The 15,130-nt window shown below is 27.0% G+C and overlaps 8 protein-coding genes across 8 annotated transcripts; 4 read left to right on the forward strand and 4 right to left on the reverse strand.

Annotated features, from left to right (window-relative positions):
- Positions 1 to 1,189: 1,189 nt before the first annotated feature.
- PRS5 (ribose phosphate diphosphokinase subunit PRS5) lies at positions 1,190 to 2,599 on the forward strand (the record flags this gene model as incomplete). The annotated part of the gene is made up of 1 exon (XM_011272973.1): positions 1,190 to 2,599. The coding sequence occupies one exon, from the start codon at positions 1,190 to 1,192 to the stop codon at positions 2,597 to 2,599; it is 1,410 nt and encodes a 469-aa protein (XP_011271275.1).
- Positions 2,600 to 2,977: 378 nt separating this feature from the next.
- BN7_6455 (putative serine/threonine-protein kinase) lies at positions 2,978 to 4,696 on the reverse strand (the record flags this gene model as incomplete). The annotated part of the gene is made up of 1 exon (XM_011272974.1): positions 2,978 to 4,696. The coding sequence occupies one exon, from the start codon at positions 4,694 to 4,696 to the stop codon at positions 2,978 to 2,980; it is 1,719 nt and encodes a 572-aa protein (XP_011271276.1).
- A 735-nt stretch (positions 4,697 to 5,431) lies between these two features.
- MAM3 (Mam3p) lies at positions 5,432 to 7,360 on the reverse strand (the record flags this gene model as incomplete). The annotated part of the gene is made up of 1 exon (XM_011272975.1): positions 5,432 to 7,360. The coding sequence occupies one exon, from the start codon at positions 7,358 to 7,360 to the stop codon at positions 5,432 to 5,434; it is 1,929 nt and encodes a 642-aa protein (XP_011271277.1).
- A 537-nt stretch (positions 7,361 to 7,897) lies between these two features.
- Positions 7,898 to 9,169, forward strand: NAP1 (histone chaperone NAP1; the record flags this gene model as incomplete). The annotated part of the gene is made up of 1 exon (XM_011272976.1): positions 7,898 to 9,169. One exon carries the CDS (start codon positions 7,898 to 7,900, stop codon positions 9,167 to 9,169), a length of 1,272 nt encoding a protein of 423 aa, XP_011271278.1.
- A 145-nt stretch (positions 9,170 to 9,314) lies between these two features.
- BN7_6458 (uncharacterized protein) lies at positions 9,315 to 10,166 on the reverse strand (the record flags this gene model as incomplete). The annotated part of the gene is made up of 1 exon (XM_011272977.1): positions 9,315 to 10,166. One exon carries the CDS (start codon positions 10,164 to 10,166, stop codon positions 9,315 to 9,317), a length of 852 nt encoding a protein of 283 aa, XP_011271279.1.
- Positions 10,167 to 10,570: 404 nt separating this feature from the next.
- BN7_6459 (uncharacterized protein) lies at positions 10,571 to 11,428 on the reverse strand (the record flags this gene model as incomplete). Its single annotated transcript, XM_011272978.1, has 1 exon — positions 10,571 to 11,428. One exon carries the CDS (start codon positions 11,426 to 11,428, stop codon positions 10,571 to 10,573), a length of 858 nt encoding a protein of 285 aa, XP_011271280.1.
- Positions 11,429 to 12,281: 853 nt separating this feature from the next.
- Positions 12,282 to 13,151, forward strand: PLN1 (Pln1p; the record flags this gene model as incomplete). Its single annotated transcript, XM_011272979.1, has 1 exon — positions 12,282 to 13,151. One exon carries the CDS (start codon positions 12,282 to 12,284, stop codon positions 13,149 to 13,151), a length of 870 nt encoding a protein of 289 aa, XP_011271281.1.
- A 546-nt stretch (positions 13,152 to 13,697) lies between these two features.
- MTC1 (DUF5427 domain-containing protein MTC1) lies at positions 13,698 to 15,044 on the forward strand (the record flags this gene model as incomplete). Its single annotated transcript, XM_011272980.1, has 1 exon — positions 13,698 to 15,044. The coding sequence occupies one exon, from the start codon at positions 13,698 to 13,700 to the stop codon at positions 15,042 to 15,044; it is 1,347 nt and encodes a 448-aa protein (XP_011271282.1).
- Positions 15,045 to 15,130: the final 86 nt, after the last annotated feature.

Genomic DNA, 15,130 nt, shown 5'->3' on the forward strand with positions numbered 1-15,130 from the left:
CCAGATAATTGAGTTTTCATATCAATATGACCATCAACATAAGATTTTATTATACGACCATCTTTTGAAATTAAAACATTAATTTTTTCAAAAACATCTAAAAAAATTTCATTTCTTCTATATTTAATACCTGATTTCCTCCATGGAATATCTGTGGTTAATTCTCTATGAATGTTTTTCTGTGATGTTGATTTTTGATTTAAAATTGGTCTTAATCCACTTAATTGAGTAATTTCTTTTGGTGGTGGTATAATTTGAATTAAATTATTATAATCCATTGATTGAGGATAACCAAATTCCAAAATTTCATCTAATAAATCATAAATTATTGAAAAATATTCCATTATAATATCTTCATTTAATTCATGGAAATATTGAACTAATAAATTTGAAAATTTATATAAAAATTCCAATATATATGAAGCATCAGTATTTGATCTTGTAACTGCAACTATCCAAAGATCATTATGTTTGATATGTAAAAAAGTAGTTGATCCTAATGTTAACAATGGTGATCTTAACTAGAGTACTCGACCAGTTAGTAAACAAATTCATTGTAAAAGTAGCAATATCCAAAATCAAGATCAATTATACTCACGTCAAGATTGGAAATGACTTGGATTCTAAAAATATCACTAATATTCCGTTTGACACCGTCTTTGAACAGACGGGATATGACAACATCCCCCTTTTGATTGAAGATGAACAACGCGTTCAACATCTTGTTAAAATTTCTAGTATATCTGTTTTGTTGGCGTTCTTTCCGTAATCTAAATTGTTTGAATATTTGTTTTGTTATTCAATCGACATATTTGGATTCGCGCATATCACAATTGATCTAAATTTGTATGGGAAATTGTCATTTTAAAAGGGGAAAATTATGATTTTAGCTTGAGAAAACACGATTTTTCAAACCAATTTGATATTATTAAACAATTAATTGAATTTCATCCAAAATTTAAACTATTCCACACAAAGTTCCCATACAAAACCAACAATTTTGGTACCAATTTTGTTTCCTTCCCTTTAATCCACCCGCGAATTCTGTCAAATTTTTTATGAGCACAAAACGTGAATCAAAAAATATTATCAACTCATTTTGAACTCATTTTGAACTCATTTGTTAAAGTTGAGCTGCTCATCTACACTAGTTTTGGTTTTATTTATTAGCTAGATATTTGCTCATACAATGGTTCACGATATCGTTGTCTTCTCTGGGAGCTCACACCCAGAAATTGCTGAAAGAATATGTCACAACTTATCTCTTGATAAAGGTAAAGTCAAATTAGGTAAATTCAGTAATGGTGAAACTTCAATAAGTATTAATGAATCTGTTCGTGAAAAAGATGTTTATGTGGTGCAGAGTGGATGTGGTCATGTTAATGATAGCTTGATTGAATTGTTGATTATCCTTAGTGCTTGTAAAACTGCTTCTGCTAAAAAAGTCACTGCTGTTATCCCATTGTTTCCTTATTCAAGACAACCTGATATCCCATATACTAAAAAAGGTGCTCCATTAGTTTCAAAACCAAAAAATGAATATACTTTTGAAAGTGTACCAAATACTCCAAGAGCTACTTCAAGAAATTCTAATTTTGATTCTAATGAAACTCCTTCAAAAGATATACAACCAAATGAAATCTTACATCAACATCAAGCTCCACCACCAACTTTTAAATTAGAACAACCAACTCCAAGTAAAGCTGATAGTCCTAATCATCATCATCATCATTCTCGTATTCCAAAAATTCCAGAATCAAAAGAAAATAGTACATCTGAATCTTTTTCCAAAAATCATACAAATTCTGGTTATAAACAATGGGTTGCACAAGCTGGTACATTAGTTGCTGATTTATTAACCACTTCAGGTGCTGATCATATCATTACAATGGATTTACATGATGCTCAATTCCAAGGATTTTTCGATATACCTGTTGATAATTTGTATTCAAAACCAATTTTACAACATTATATATCAACAAAGATTCCAAATTATCAAGATGCTGTTATTGTATCCCCAGATGCTGGTGGTGCTAAAAGAGCTACTGCAATTGCCGACACTTTAGCTATGTCATTTGCCTTGATTCATAAAGAACGTCGTTCTCACAAGAGTCGTCATCCTTCAAATGCTACTAATAATGAATTAAATAGTGCAAGTTCTATAGAAAGTTCAAATAATTCAGTTTCAAGTGTACCATTACAACAATCTTTGAGTGAATTGTCTGTTGAGAAAAAATTAAAATTTGCTACAACAATGCTTGTTGGTGATGTTAAAGGTAAAGTTTGTATTTTAATTGATGATTTAGTTGATACTTCATATACAATTACAAGAGCTGCAAAACTGTTGAAAGATCAAGGTGCTACTAAAGTTTATGCCTTAATAACTCATGCAATTTTCAGTGGTGATGCTATCAAGAGAGTTAAACAAAGTTCAATCGATAAAATTATTGTTACAAATTCTGTACCACAAGAAGATCATCAAAAGGAATTAGGTGATTCATTAGAAGTTTTAGATGTTTCAAAAATTTTCGGTGAAGCTGTTAGAAGAATACATAATGGTGAATCTGTTTCAATGTTATTTGATCATGGTTGGCCATGATTAACTACATGTTATATTATATAGTTGAAGTTGAATATCATACTACATTTTTTGAGGGAAAAAAAAAAGAAACCAGATACATGTATAAATAATAATAATTATAGAAAAACAAATATAAACCCAATTTACTCATTAAAATAATGATTTGAAAATCATGTTGATTGTAGATGTAAATCTTGATAACATGATTATCATTGTGTTTTATTTTCCCATATATTGCTTTTTTGCTTTTGTTTTCTTTGTAAAATTAAAATACCCACTCCCCTTAAATAAAATTAAATGTAAACGTAAACGTAAGAATAAAAGATATAAACCCCAAAGCTATATGTAATTTACCAAAAATGAATGAAAATAAAAAAAATATGCTTAACCTATAGATTAACCACCAACTTTAACAGCTTGATTTGAAGTTTCATTATTTTTAACTTCTTGTTTTTGTTTTTCTTGTTGCTTTTTTTGTTGAATTTCATTTAATTCATCTTCAGTTACAAGATGATGTTTATGAGTTTCAGATTTTTTAATTAATTCATCTTGATCATTAATTTCACAACATTCTATAGATTTAAACCATTGATTATTAACAACATCATCAATTAATAATCTTTTTTTAGGATCTAATTCCAACATTAATCCAATTAATTCTCTTGATGCATGTGGTAATAATCTTAATAATCTATATGGACCTTTTGATCTTGATTTATGATTTGGATTTTCAGGATCAATTTCAGGTATTGTAGTAAATAATTTAAATGAATTATCACTTTGTTTTGGTGCCTTCCATGGGAATCTTCTAAGGGTCATACAACAAAACATTATTGCTATAGACCAAATATCAACAGGTCTTGGATCATAATATCTCTCTACCAGTACTTCTGGAGCTAAATAAGGATCAGAACCAACAACACCTTTTGCTTTAACAATTTCAGATTCATAAGGATATTTAAAAACAACAGCTGAACCAAAATCAATTAATTTTATAATCCCAGTTTTAGAAACAACACAATTATCTAATTTTAAATCACGATGTGCCAACCCCATTGAATGTAAATATGCAGTACCATTTGTAATTTGTTTAAAACAACAAAAAATTTCATGTTTTGTCATTAATCCACTCATAACAATTGTGAAAAAATCAAAAGGAGCAAATTCCATAACAACAAGGAAACTTGAACCTTCTTTCATCATATCTAAAGTTTGAATAACATTTTGATGTTTTAATGTAGAACCAATACAAAATTCACTTGTAACTTTTTTACTATAATCAGATTCAGTTTCTCGATCATTTTTTGGTCTAAATTTTTTAACTGCATATAATTTCCCATCAGATCTTTCTACAACTGAAACTGAACCTCCAGCACCTTCACCAAGTACTTTACCTGGGATACCATATTTATCCATTAATTCTGAAGCATTATCAGTGTCAAATAATAATTTTGTTGATGAAGGACTTGGAGAATTTAAACCTTCAGATTGATTTAATTGATCTATATAATTTGCAATTGTATGTTTATTTGAAGGCATTGTTTGATCTGAATGTTTTTCATTTGATTCAATGTGGTTATTATGATGATGATGATTATGATGATCTGGTATGATTTTTTTAACTGTATCTTTTGGTTTAGCAGTTTTTTTGAAAAAACGTTTCAATCTTAAAGGTTTACTTTTCAATTCATGTGGAGGTTCATGATGATGTATTTGTTGTTGATATTGATGATGATGAGGATCATTTGATTGTTGAGGACTTGCCATTATTGAACCATTGGGACTTTTTGATTGAATTTTTGGAGAAAATATTGAAGATTTTGAAGTTTTTGGAGTTAATTTTAAATCTTTATTTGAATTTACACCTGATGAATTTGAACCACCACTTCCTCCAAGTCCAAATAATTTTAATTTAGATTTAGCAGAATGTAATAAAGATTTTGAATGAGATTCATTTGATGCATTTGATATTATTGAAGATTGAGATGGAGATAAATGTTTTGGATTTTGATAAGATTGATTTGAAGAAGTTGAATTAACATTCCTTATATTTAAATTTTGTACTTGATCATTGATTAAGATGGATCCATCTTCATATTTATCCTTTTCAGTCATTTTAAATGTGTTGATGTGTTGATTTGATATTTTTTGATGTTTTGACTCACTAAAAAGCAGCAATCAGCAGATGTCCAAAATCTAATAAAAAGAAGATGATAACAAACAAGACCTTAAAAAACCTTTAAAACAATTAATAGATCTGAATTGAATAATTTATCCCTTTTATTCTTCTCTTTCAGATATTCTTCTCTTTAGATGTACTAAGTAAAACTTTCTCAAAAACTTCCCCTTTCTTTTAACCGAAATTGGTGGTGAAGCTCACTAAATCTGTTGAAATTGATATAATTGACACTCAGCTAATCAGCCCTTTCAATGAAATGGTTCCCAGTAGACTGTCCAGCAGAAAACAAACCTAACAATTCAATTGAATAAACAATTCCTTAACAAATCAAGTAAATCACTGTCGTAGTTTTAATCCAATTATAATTGTCCATTAAATTCTCAGTTTATTTTGTTTTCACGTATTAAAATCATGAAAATCTCAAAAAAAAAATAAAAAATGAATTCGCGATCGGGATTTTTAAATTTAATTTTACCGAGAATGAAAAATTGTAAAGTTATTACCGCATTGGGAAGTCTACCGTATTTGGAAGTCAACAATAATATAAATCAATTTAAAAGTAAAGTAAAGTAAGTAAAGTAATAAAGTAAATGAGATAATAAGTTAGTAATATTTAATATTTAATAATTGGTATAATAATTGGGTTATTTGATATAGTGTTGTAATGGTCATCATCTCCCTATATCATCTAATAATCTATTTGAATCAGATTCTTCATCAACTAAATAACCTTTAATACTTTTATCTTGATCTTCATCATCTGAATCATGAGCACTTTCAATAATAGTCTTGGAAACACCATCAACTTCAACAACACTTTCAATAATACCACCAGTTCTATAACTATGTTCATATTGTTGATCTAATTTTGTTGAATTTTCATTATCTTCTAAAAATTGATTTGTATATTTTGTTTTAGAAAATTCTGATAAATCAGTTGAATTTCTTTCTTCATTTGAAATGGGTATTTGGAATGTTTTCTTTTTTGGAATATGTTGTTTAATTGGATTTTTTTTACCTGAACCTGAAATACCACCTGAAGTTTCATTAATTGAAATTGAAGCTGAACCATAATTTGGTGATTGAGATCTTGATAATGGTGTATTGCTACTATTATTAACAATATGATCATCTTGATAATCATATCTTAATGGTGTGATTGGTCTTGTTGGTTGAGGTTGTTTTTTAATAGTAACAAAAGGTTTTGAAGTTTCTAAAGGATTTGAAGCTAAATTACTTGGAACAATTGAAGTTAAAACTTCAGCTCCATGATTAACATTATTATTATGATCTTTCATAATATAATTTGGTAAATTATCAATTGTTGAATTATTATCCAATGAATTTCTATTTGAATTATGATAAATTGAATGTAAATATTGAGTTAAATGTCTCTTAGATAATGGACCTGGTTGAGTTCTTTTTATATTTTTATGAATATCAATGAAAACATCAGATTCATCAACAATTTCTTCACCAATTAATTCTTCAATAACATCTTCTAAAGTTAATACACCTAATGAACCATCAGAATCACCAGGATTTTCACTAACAACAACCATATGAGATTTACCTTCTTGGAAATAATTTAAAATATTTAAACATGAAGTTTCAGGTGGAGTTTCTGGTAATGTTGCCAATGGGAAACTTGAAACTGGTAAAGCATCTTCCGGGTCATAAGAAATTAAAACACGAACTAATAACATACCAATAAAATTTTTTGGTTCATTTGGTAAATGAATTGGAATACGAGAAAATCCAGAATTAAAAATTTCTTCAACACATTTTTCATCCAAAATTCTATCAGAACTCATTGTATAAACATTTTGTAATGGAGTCATAATTTCATGAACTTTCTTCTCTTTTAAATCCAAAACGGCACTAATAATAGTAACTTCATCATTATTTAATCTTTCAACACCCATAGTACGATGTAAAGTAACTAAAGTTTTCAAACCAGATTTTTTATAAATTGTACCATGATCTTCACCCAAGATTCTATCTAATAAACATGCGATTGGATAAGCAACTGGATACATAAAATACATTAATCCAAGGACAAAAGGTGTGAAAAAAGCACCAACTTGTAAACCATAACGAACAGAGATAGATTGTGGGATAACTTCACCAAATATAACAATTGCCACGGTTGATGAAACAACAGCAGGCCAACCACCACCAAGACAACGATCTAAAACAATTGGTAAAGTTTCATTTGTAATAACATTTGATAATAATAAAGTAACAAGAACCCAATGTTTACCTCTATCAATTAATTTTAAAACTTTTTTAGCATTTTTTTGTTCAATTGCATCACCAGAAGTTGAAATAACTTTTAAATAAACTTCATCTTGACCCATAAGTCCTAAAGTTAAACCAGCGAAAACACCACCTGCAAGGACCAATACAATGGAAATCATCATATTAATCCAAAATTCCTGTGGAGTTATGGTTTCCTTGACAGCTTCAACATGATCTCTTTTATTGAATTCTAAAAGTGAAAGTGGGATTGAAGTTGTTAATTTTGGTAAGATTGATAAAACTAGGGATAATTTAGCTAGAGAATGGGAAGCATGGTTAATCCTGGGTGGTTTGTTCATTTGTGTTTGGAGTGTGCTTGATGATAAAGAAATACTATGAGTAACTTATAATATATCAATAATAAAGTAATAAAGTAGTAATTAAGTTGTTTGTGTTTTTGTTGTCTTCTCATTTTAAAAATTGGTTGTTTGAATTTGAAATTTGACACTTTTAAAGGAAATGGATTCGCGAATCATAGACCAAGAGATCACGTGCTTAGAGTATAAATTCAATGATTTCAAAGGTTTTGAATTGGTATTGTTTATTAAGAGTAGTGTTATAAGGGTGATGTTAGTCCATAGATTCTATATATCTGGTTTAAAAGTAGGCATTCCATACAATATTTCTGAGTTATTTGAGTATTTCTGATTATTCTCCATACAAATTTGTTCAATTTTCAATAAATCGCGTTAATTTTAATTTTTAATTTTACTTTTTTTTTTGATTCAGTGGCGGATTTTCAAAATTTTATCAACGATTAAAAGAAAAGTAAAGAATTAAAGGATCAAATTGAACAACTAGATCAACAACTAAATATTCAACTAGATCATTAAATCATGTCTCAACAACCTATTAGAAACAAAGTCAACCAATTGGCTTCTGCCCCAACTCCTCAAAACACTCCAGCTTCTGTAACTGGCTCTTATTTAAAATCAAATCCAATTGTTCCTTCAACTATTGATGAAGAATCAGAAATTAAAAAAAATTTAAGTAATAATCCAGCCTTCTTATCAATGATCCAAGGGAAATTAGGTACTTTAGTTGGTAAAGATTCTGGTTATATTGATTCATTATCAAAAGATGTTAAAAATCGTATTTATTCATTAAAATCTGTTCAATCTGATCAAATGAAATTAGAAGAAGAATTTCAAAAAGAATTATTAGAATTAGAAAAAAAATTTTATAAGAAATATGAACCTTTATATCAAAAAAGATCTGATATCATCAATGGTGAATTAGAACCAAGTTTAAAAGAAATTGAAGCTGGTAAAAAAATTGAATCTGAATTAGAAGGTGATGAAGATATTGAAGAAGAAGATAATGAAGAAGATGAAGAACAAGAAGATGATGTTGATCAAGAAGATATTAAAGGTATCCCACATTTCTGGTTAACCGCTTTGGAAAATTTACATCCTGTTTCTGATACTATAACTGAACGTGATTCTGAAGTTTTATCATTTTTAAAAAATATTAAATTAGAATATTTAGATCAACCTGGTTTTAAATTAATTTTTGAATTTAATGAAAATGAATTTTTCCATAACAAAAATTTAACCAAAACATATTATTATCAAGAAGAATTAGGTTATTCAGGTGATTTTATTTATGATCATGCTGAAGGTGATGAAATTAAATGGAAATCTCAAGAATCAAATGTTACAATTTCTATAGAAAGAAGAAAACAAAGAAATAAACATACTAAACAAACAAGAACTATTGAAAAATTAACTCCAACTGAATCTTTTTTCAATTTCTTTGATCCTCCAAAAACTCCTGATGATGAACAAAATGAACAAAATGATGAAGATGATGAAGAAGATGAAGAACAAGATCAAGATGATTTAGAAGAAAGATTAGCATTAGATTATCAATTGGGTGAAGAAATTAAAGATAAATTGATTCCAAGAGCTGTTGATTGGTTTACAGGTTCTGCTATTGATTATGGATTAGAAGATGAAGAATTTGATGATGAAGAAGATTTTGATGAAGAAGATGAAGAAGATGATAGTGAAGGTGATGATGATGATGATGAAGATAGTGAAGAAGAAGGTGCTGATGGTCAAGCTTCTAAAGGTAAACAACAACCACCAGAATGTAAACAATCATGAAGAAGGTGTGATGTATTGTCTTTTTTAATTTATATATAAAATGAGCTAAATATGTTTTGAATTTTGTTGGAAATTAAGTGTAGATTAACTTTCTACTAAGATCATCTTGCAAATACTACAAGGTTAATAATCATCAATTAAATTATCATTTCAAAACACTTGATCCATAACTTGGTGGAAGTTCATCATTATTACCATTGATATTATAATTTAAATAACCAGGAATCAATGTAATTAAACAATCATTTGGAGATTCAGACATCAAATCATTTGATATCATATAATTTAATTGTTCCAATATAATCTTATAAGTTTTAAATGTTTTTATATTTTCACCCCATATGACCATAAGTTTAAGTTGATTCGCATAATTAAATTCATATGCTTTAACTAAATGATCATATGAATCAAACATATCATATTCTTTTGACATAATGTATGAAATTAAACTTTTTAATATGATTCCTAAAGGTAATGGATCATTTTTCTTTTCATGGAATATATTCATCAAGAATTTTTTCTCTTCAATTATATCTAATCCATTACCAAATGATTCAGTATTCAAGAAAGCAGGTATATCAATATTATTTTCGAAATTTCTATTCAAGTCTGATAATATATTAATCAAGAAATCTTCTAAGCTATCATTGTAACCAGGTATTAAATAAAATTCAACTTGACATGTTTTTTTTGGACCCGAGCTTCCAAATATGGATTTTGAAGATTCATTAACTTTTCTCCATTTGATAACAATACGTTTATGATTTAATATAAGTTCTTTTGATGGTTCAGGAATTTCTTTATAAATACTAATCAATTTATGTTTCTTCTTATCTATATAGAAATTATTGAAAGTTTCATGATCTATTTTAAAATGTTTTGGTGATTTAGCTAGTAATAAATTATCAATTCCAATATGTTCAGCTGCCCTATGTTTAGGTTTGACATATAATTCTGCAGAGATTTCAATTCTATATCCAGATTTTTCAATAATCATGATGATATTATATGGTATACTATTTGATTATACTGATTAATTAGTTCAATTACTCCAAATATGAAACTTCATTGATGATTATAAAACATATGATAATTATCATGGTTTGTGTATTATTCTCATCAAATCATTAACTAATTGTGTGATTATATGATGATCAAGGTTTTGACCAGACGAAGATCGTATGTACAAATTAGGCAGAATGTCCTCAAAATATTTCAAATAATAGTTGATTAGTTTGTCTGTTATCTGAAATGAGTGTAATTAACGTGTTTAATGCCTATGTAGACTCGATGTTTGTGTTAGCTTTGCGTAGCGCTGTTCACTATACAATAAGAAGTATTTAAATCTCAACATTTATATTGCAGGTTCATCAGTTACATATATAAAGTTATCCTTTCATATTATCCTTTCATAATACTTAATCCATAACTTGGTGGAAGTTTATCATTACGTTTTGAAACATTATAATTTAAATAACCAGGAATCAATGTCATTGTACTATTCTTTGGAGGTTCAGATAATACATCATTTGATATCATATAATTTAATTGTTCCAACATTACTTTTTCATTTCTAGATGTAAGCTTTTCACCCCATATTGTCATAATTTTAAGTTGATTTTGATAATTAAATTCATATGCTTTCACCTTATGATCATATAAGTTATCATTTAAAATTAAAGATTCATATTCTTCTGATAAGATGTATGTTAGTAAACTTTCAAATATTATTTTTAAAGGTATTTGAGAATTTTTTTCTTCATGGATGATCTTCATTAATACTTTATGATCTTCAATCATATCTAATCCATTACCAAAACATTCAGTGTTTAAAAAAGCAGGTATACCACGTTGGAAATTTTCAGTTAAATTTGAGAATAATTCAATTAAAGAATATTGTAAATTATTATAACCAGGTGTTGAAAAAAATAAACAACGACATGTTGAATATTCTATATATCTTTCAGGGCCATAAACTTTATATTTATAAAAATCTCTTTCCCATTTTATCTCAATTAATTTATAATTTAATGATAATTCTCTTATTGGATTAGGAAATTCTTTAAAACTTTGAACTAATTTCTTTTTAGATTTATCTTTATTAAAATCTTTAAAAGTTTTATGTTTTATTTTGAAATTTTTTGGTGTTTTGGCAATTAATAAATTATTGGGTTCACGTCGAAGTCTTCCAAATATTTTAGGGTTTTCATAGCTTTTGACATTAATATTAATTCTATACCCTGATTTTTTAAAAAACATGATGATGATGGTAAGCAAGATGTTATATGTGGAATCAAGCTTTTTCCTTCAATATTCAAGAGTTTTCATTTTCAATGTTTTATAAAACATATAAATAGCCTAGGACCATGACCTTTAAAAAATTCTCAATATTATAATAAACTTCTCATATCAGTTAACCTTGGACTTTGGTGATCAATGATAATGTTCTCAGTACACCCAGCCTGAATATATTATAATCAAGTTGTAAGTCTAGCAAAATATCCGTGGTAACTTCATGGTTATCAATTCCTGATGCAATATACCACTAGTTGACCACTTGTAAGACTGTGTTTCAAAACAGTTATCTCTGTAGTTGAAGCTCTACCAAATTAATTAAAATGAAACTTCACCATTATTGTATACAATATCAAATCCATAACCTGCTTATTATTCATTGGCGTCCCATTATTTGTGATAACATGATTGTACAATAATTTGATAATTTGATAATGAGTATTAATTAATTTTTTTATTTGATATTATATATCAACTTCCTATTTAGGACACCTTCCCTTTTAGGATAATTACCTTTAATTTTTTTCAATTGTTTGTTTTAAGGAGAAAAGGGAAAATTCAAAATTTAAAAGGGATAATTTTCACGTTTTCCACCATATTCAATTAATATTGGTTTATAAATAGAAGCTTTATTGTTACAATTAATACTGGTGATTGTTTAGAAAGGTTGTTAATTGTGGGAAAGTTCAGGTTATTCAGGGAATTTATCAGTTTACTTTAGAAGGCTAGGTGTTGATCTTTTAAAGTGTGTCATTATCTTATCAGTTATTAGAACAATAGAAACAATAGAATTCAAAACAATAAAAAAACAATAAAGATGTCTGAATCAATTCAAAAAATCGTTAATGATAATTATATCACTAAGTTACGTAAAGAATCCAAAGTCTTAACTCATATTTACAATTATCCAATCATAAAAGAAATTGATGATTATATCTTGTCAATTTTTATATTCAACTATTTTGCCACTTTATTTAGTAAATTGATTTATGATTTCAAGAAAGGTGTCTTGGAACAATATTTTAAATTCATTGTTGATGGTTTAGACTATATTGATGGAATTGTTGATATTTATATCTTGTCAAATTTAGATCATTATATCCCATTAGTTAAATCAACCCATTTAAAAGATTTATATCCATGGGTTCTTGCTGATAATATTTATAAATTTATTTTAAATAAATATAAGGAAATTAGATCCAAGGTTAAACCAGTTGTGGAAGAAAATACAAATTCAGTTTTAAAACCAATTAATTCAAATTGGTCAAAATTAAATGATCAATTTTTACCAAAAACTGTTGAATCAATCATCCCAGAACAACCAATTAATAATTCAGAATTAAATAAATCATATAATTTAACTCATGAAACTTTTGATAGATCTAAAAAATTAATTGAAAATAAATTTAATTCAATTAAAAATTATCCAACAAAAATTTCAAAATTATTTAATGAAAATTTATCAAAATCTGATCAAAATATTCCAAAAGCTTTAGCAAATACTTCTTTAGAAATTTCAAATAAAACTTTATCAAATTTAGGTTTAAAACCAAATGAAACTTCTTCAAAAATTAATGGAAATGGAAATGGAAATGGTGCTAGTTCTAGTACTTCACAAGGATCAAATTCTTCACAAATTAATGGGAATATTCCAACTACAAATGGTGAAGTATCAGTTGGTGCATGATTAGGCTTCATCTATTTATTATATTATATTCAACATCTGGCTATGTTTATCAATTCAATTCTCTTTTTTCAATTATTCAATTTTATATACATGATGATTATCATGTTTCTCTTTAACACTTTTATTTATAATATTTAAACAATTTTTTGGTGAATCTTTTATTTCAACTCTCAATTTTTATACTTAACTTTTAACTTTTTATTAATATTTATCACTTTTATTTGGCTAATTTATAGGATCTTTATACATGTTATACTAATATATACTTAAATTAATTTTTTGCTTATGTTTATTAATAAGAAATTATGTAATCAACATCAAATGAGCTAGTCTTTGCTTGTTGGGTCTAAAGGAGACTAGAGGGTCTAAACGGGACTTGCGAGGCTATCACGAGACTATGTTTTGGTGTTTGGATGGTAAATTCTATGGAATTAATATTGACAAATAATAATTTAATTAGCAGCTTTTGGATAAATTATATCGTATATCTATTTTAACTATATATCAATTGGTTAATCTATCTGTTTTGAATTGTTGACATACATTATGACTGACACACCAAAGAAATCAACTGAAGCTGAAGATGTTTTAGAATTTTTAGCTTCATTACCAGAAACTGATCAATCAAAATTAAAAGATTTAAAAGATAAACAATCAAAAGGTGATGATACTGATATCTTGAATTTTTTAGATGAATTAGAAGCTAATGATAAGAGGGGGAAGAAAGCTGAGCCAAAACAATCAAAGGAACAATCAAAGGAAAAATCAAAGGAAGTTGCAAAAGAGGAATCAAAAGAAGAACCAAAACAATCAAAAGAAGTTGATGATATCGAATCAAAAGATGTTAATAAAGATACAAATCAATCAAATGAAACACAAGATAATGATGTTAATCAACCATTACCAGAATTAAATGATCCAATCACTTCAATTTCAAATTGGTGGTCATCAAGTGGTTCAGCAACTGTTAATTCATTTTGGTCAAATGCAACTCAACAAGCAAATAATTTTGCATCAAGAGCTTCTGAAGAAGCAACAAAATTTGCCAAAGAAAATAATATAGATGTTGAATCAATTAAAAATTTACAAATTGATGAAGAAACCAAGAGAAAATTTATAAATAATGAAGAAATTTCATTACCTGATCCATCAAGAGCTTTTGGATTTTTAACTAAAAACCTTTCAAATGTTTTAAATTCAATAGTACAAACTGATGAAATTTTAAAAATTAATTTAATTCATGATTTAGAAAATTTTAATTCATTAAATGGATTATTAACAAAAAATTTTAAAAAAGTTATTAAACAAGTTCAAGGTGGTATTAAAATTGAAATAATTGAAAATCATATCTCATCATCATCAAATCAAATTAATCATAATAAGAGACATTTAAATTTATTTGAAGGTAAAATTATTGATGGAGAAAAATTAATTTTTGCAAATTTAAATAATTCAATAAAAGAATTTGAAAAAGTAACTAAAAATTCAGAGAATAAAGATGAAGAAGATTCCAAAAGATCTTCAAATTTATTTATTTCAATTTTACCAATTCGTTCATCAAATAATAAATCAAATTCAGAAGATGATTCAATTATATCAATTGATAATCAATCAAATGAAAGTTTTTCATTTACTTTAATTTTAAAAGATATTACACATGATATTTCAATAATTACAAGATCACAACCATTCCCAATCAAATGGGCTCATTGGATTGATGGTTCAATAAGTCAAGATGATGATGATGAATCAAAACAATCAAAAGAACCAAAAGATGATGATGAAGAAATTGATCCATCAGAATGGGTTAAAGATTGGATTGATGATGGATTATCATTAAGTTTTGGTATTTTGGCTCAAAGTTATGTTGTTAAGAGAATGGGTTATGATTAAAGAGGTTACAACTATTAGCGCTATGTTTAATAAATCAATTTCTATAGTATATTAATAAATAAATAATTTAAACGCCAGTATGGTTA

The sequence above is a fragment of the Wickerhamomyces ciferrii genome, contig 00277, assembly GCF_000313485.1.
Source record: "Wickerhamomyces ciferrii WGS project CAIF00000000 data, strain NRRL Y-1031 F-60-10, contig 00277, whole genome shotgun sequence".
Classification (NCBI taxonomy): domain Eukaryota; kingdom Fungi; phylum Ascomycota; class Saccharomycetes; order Phaffomycetales; family Wickerhamomycetaceae; genus Hansenula; species Hansenula ciferrii.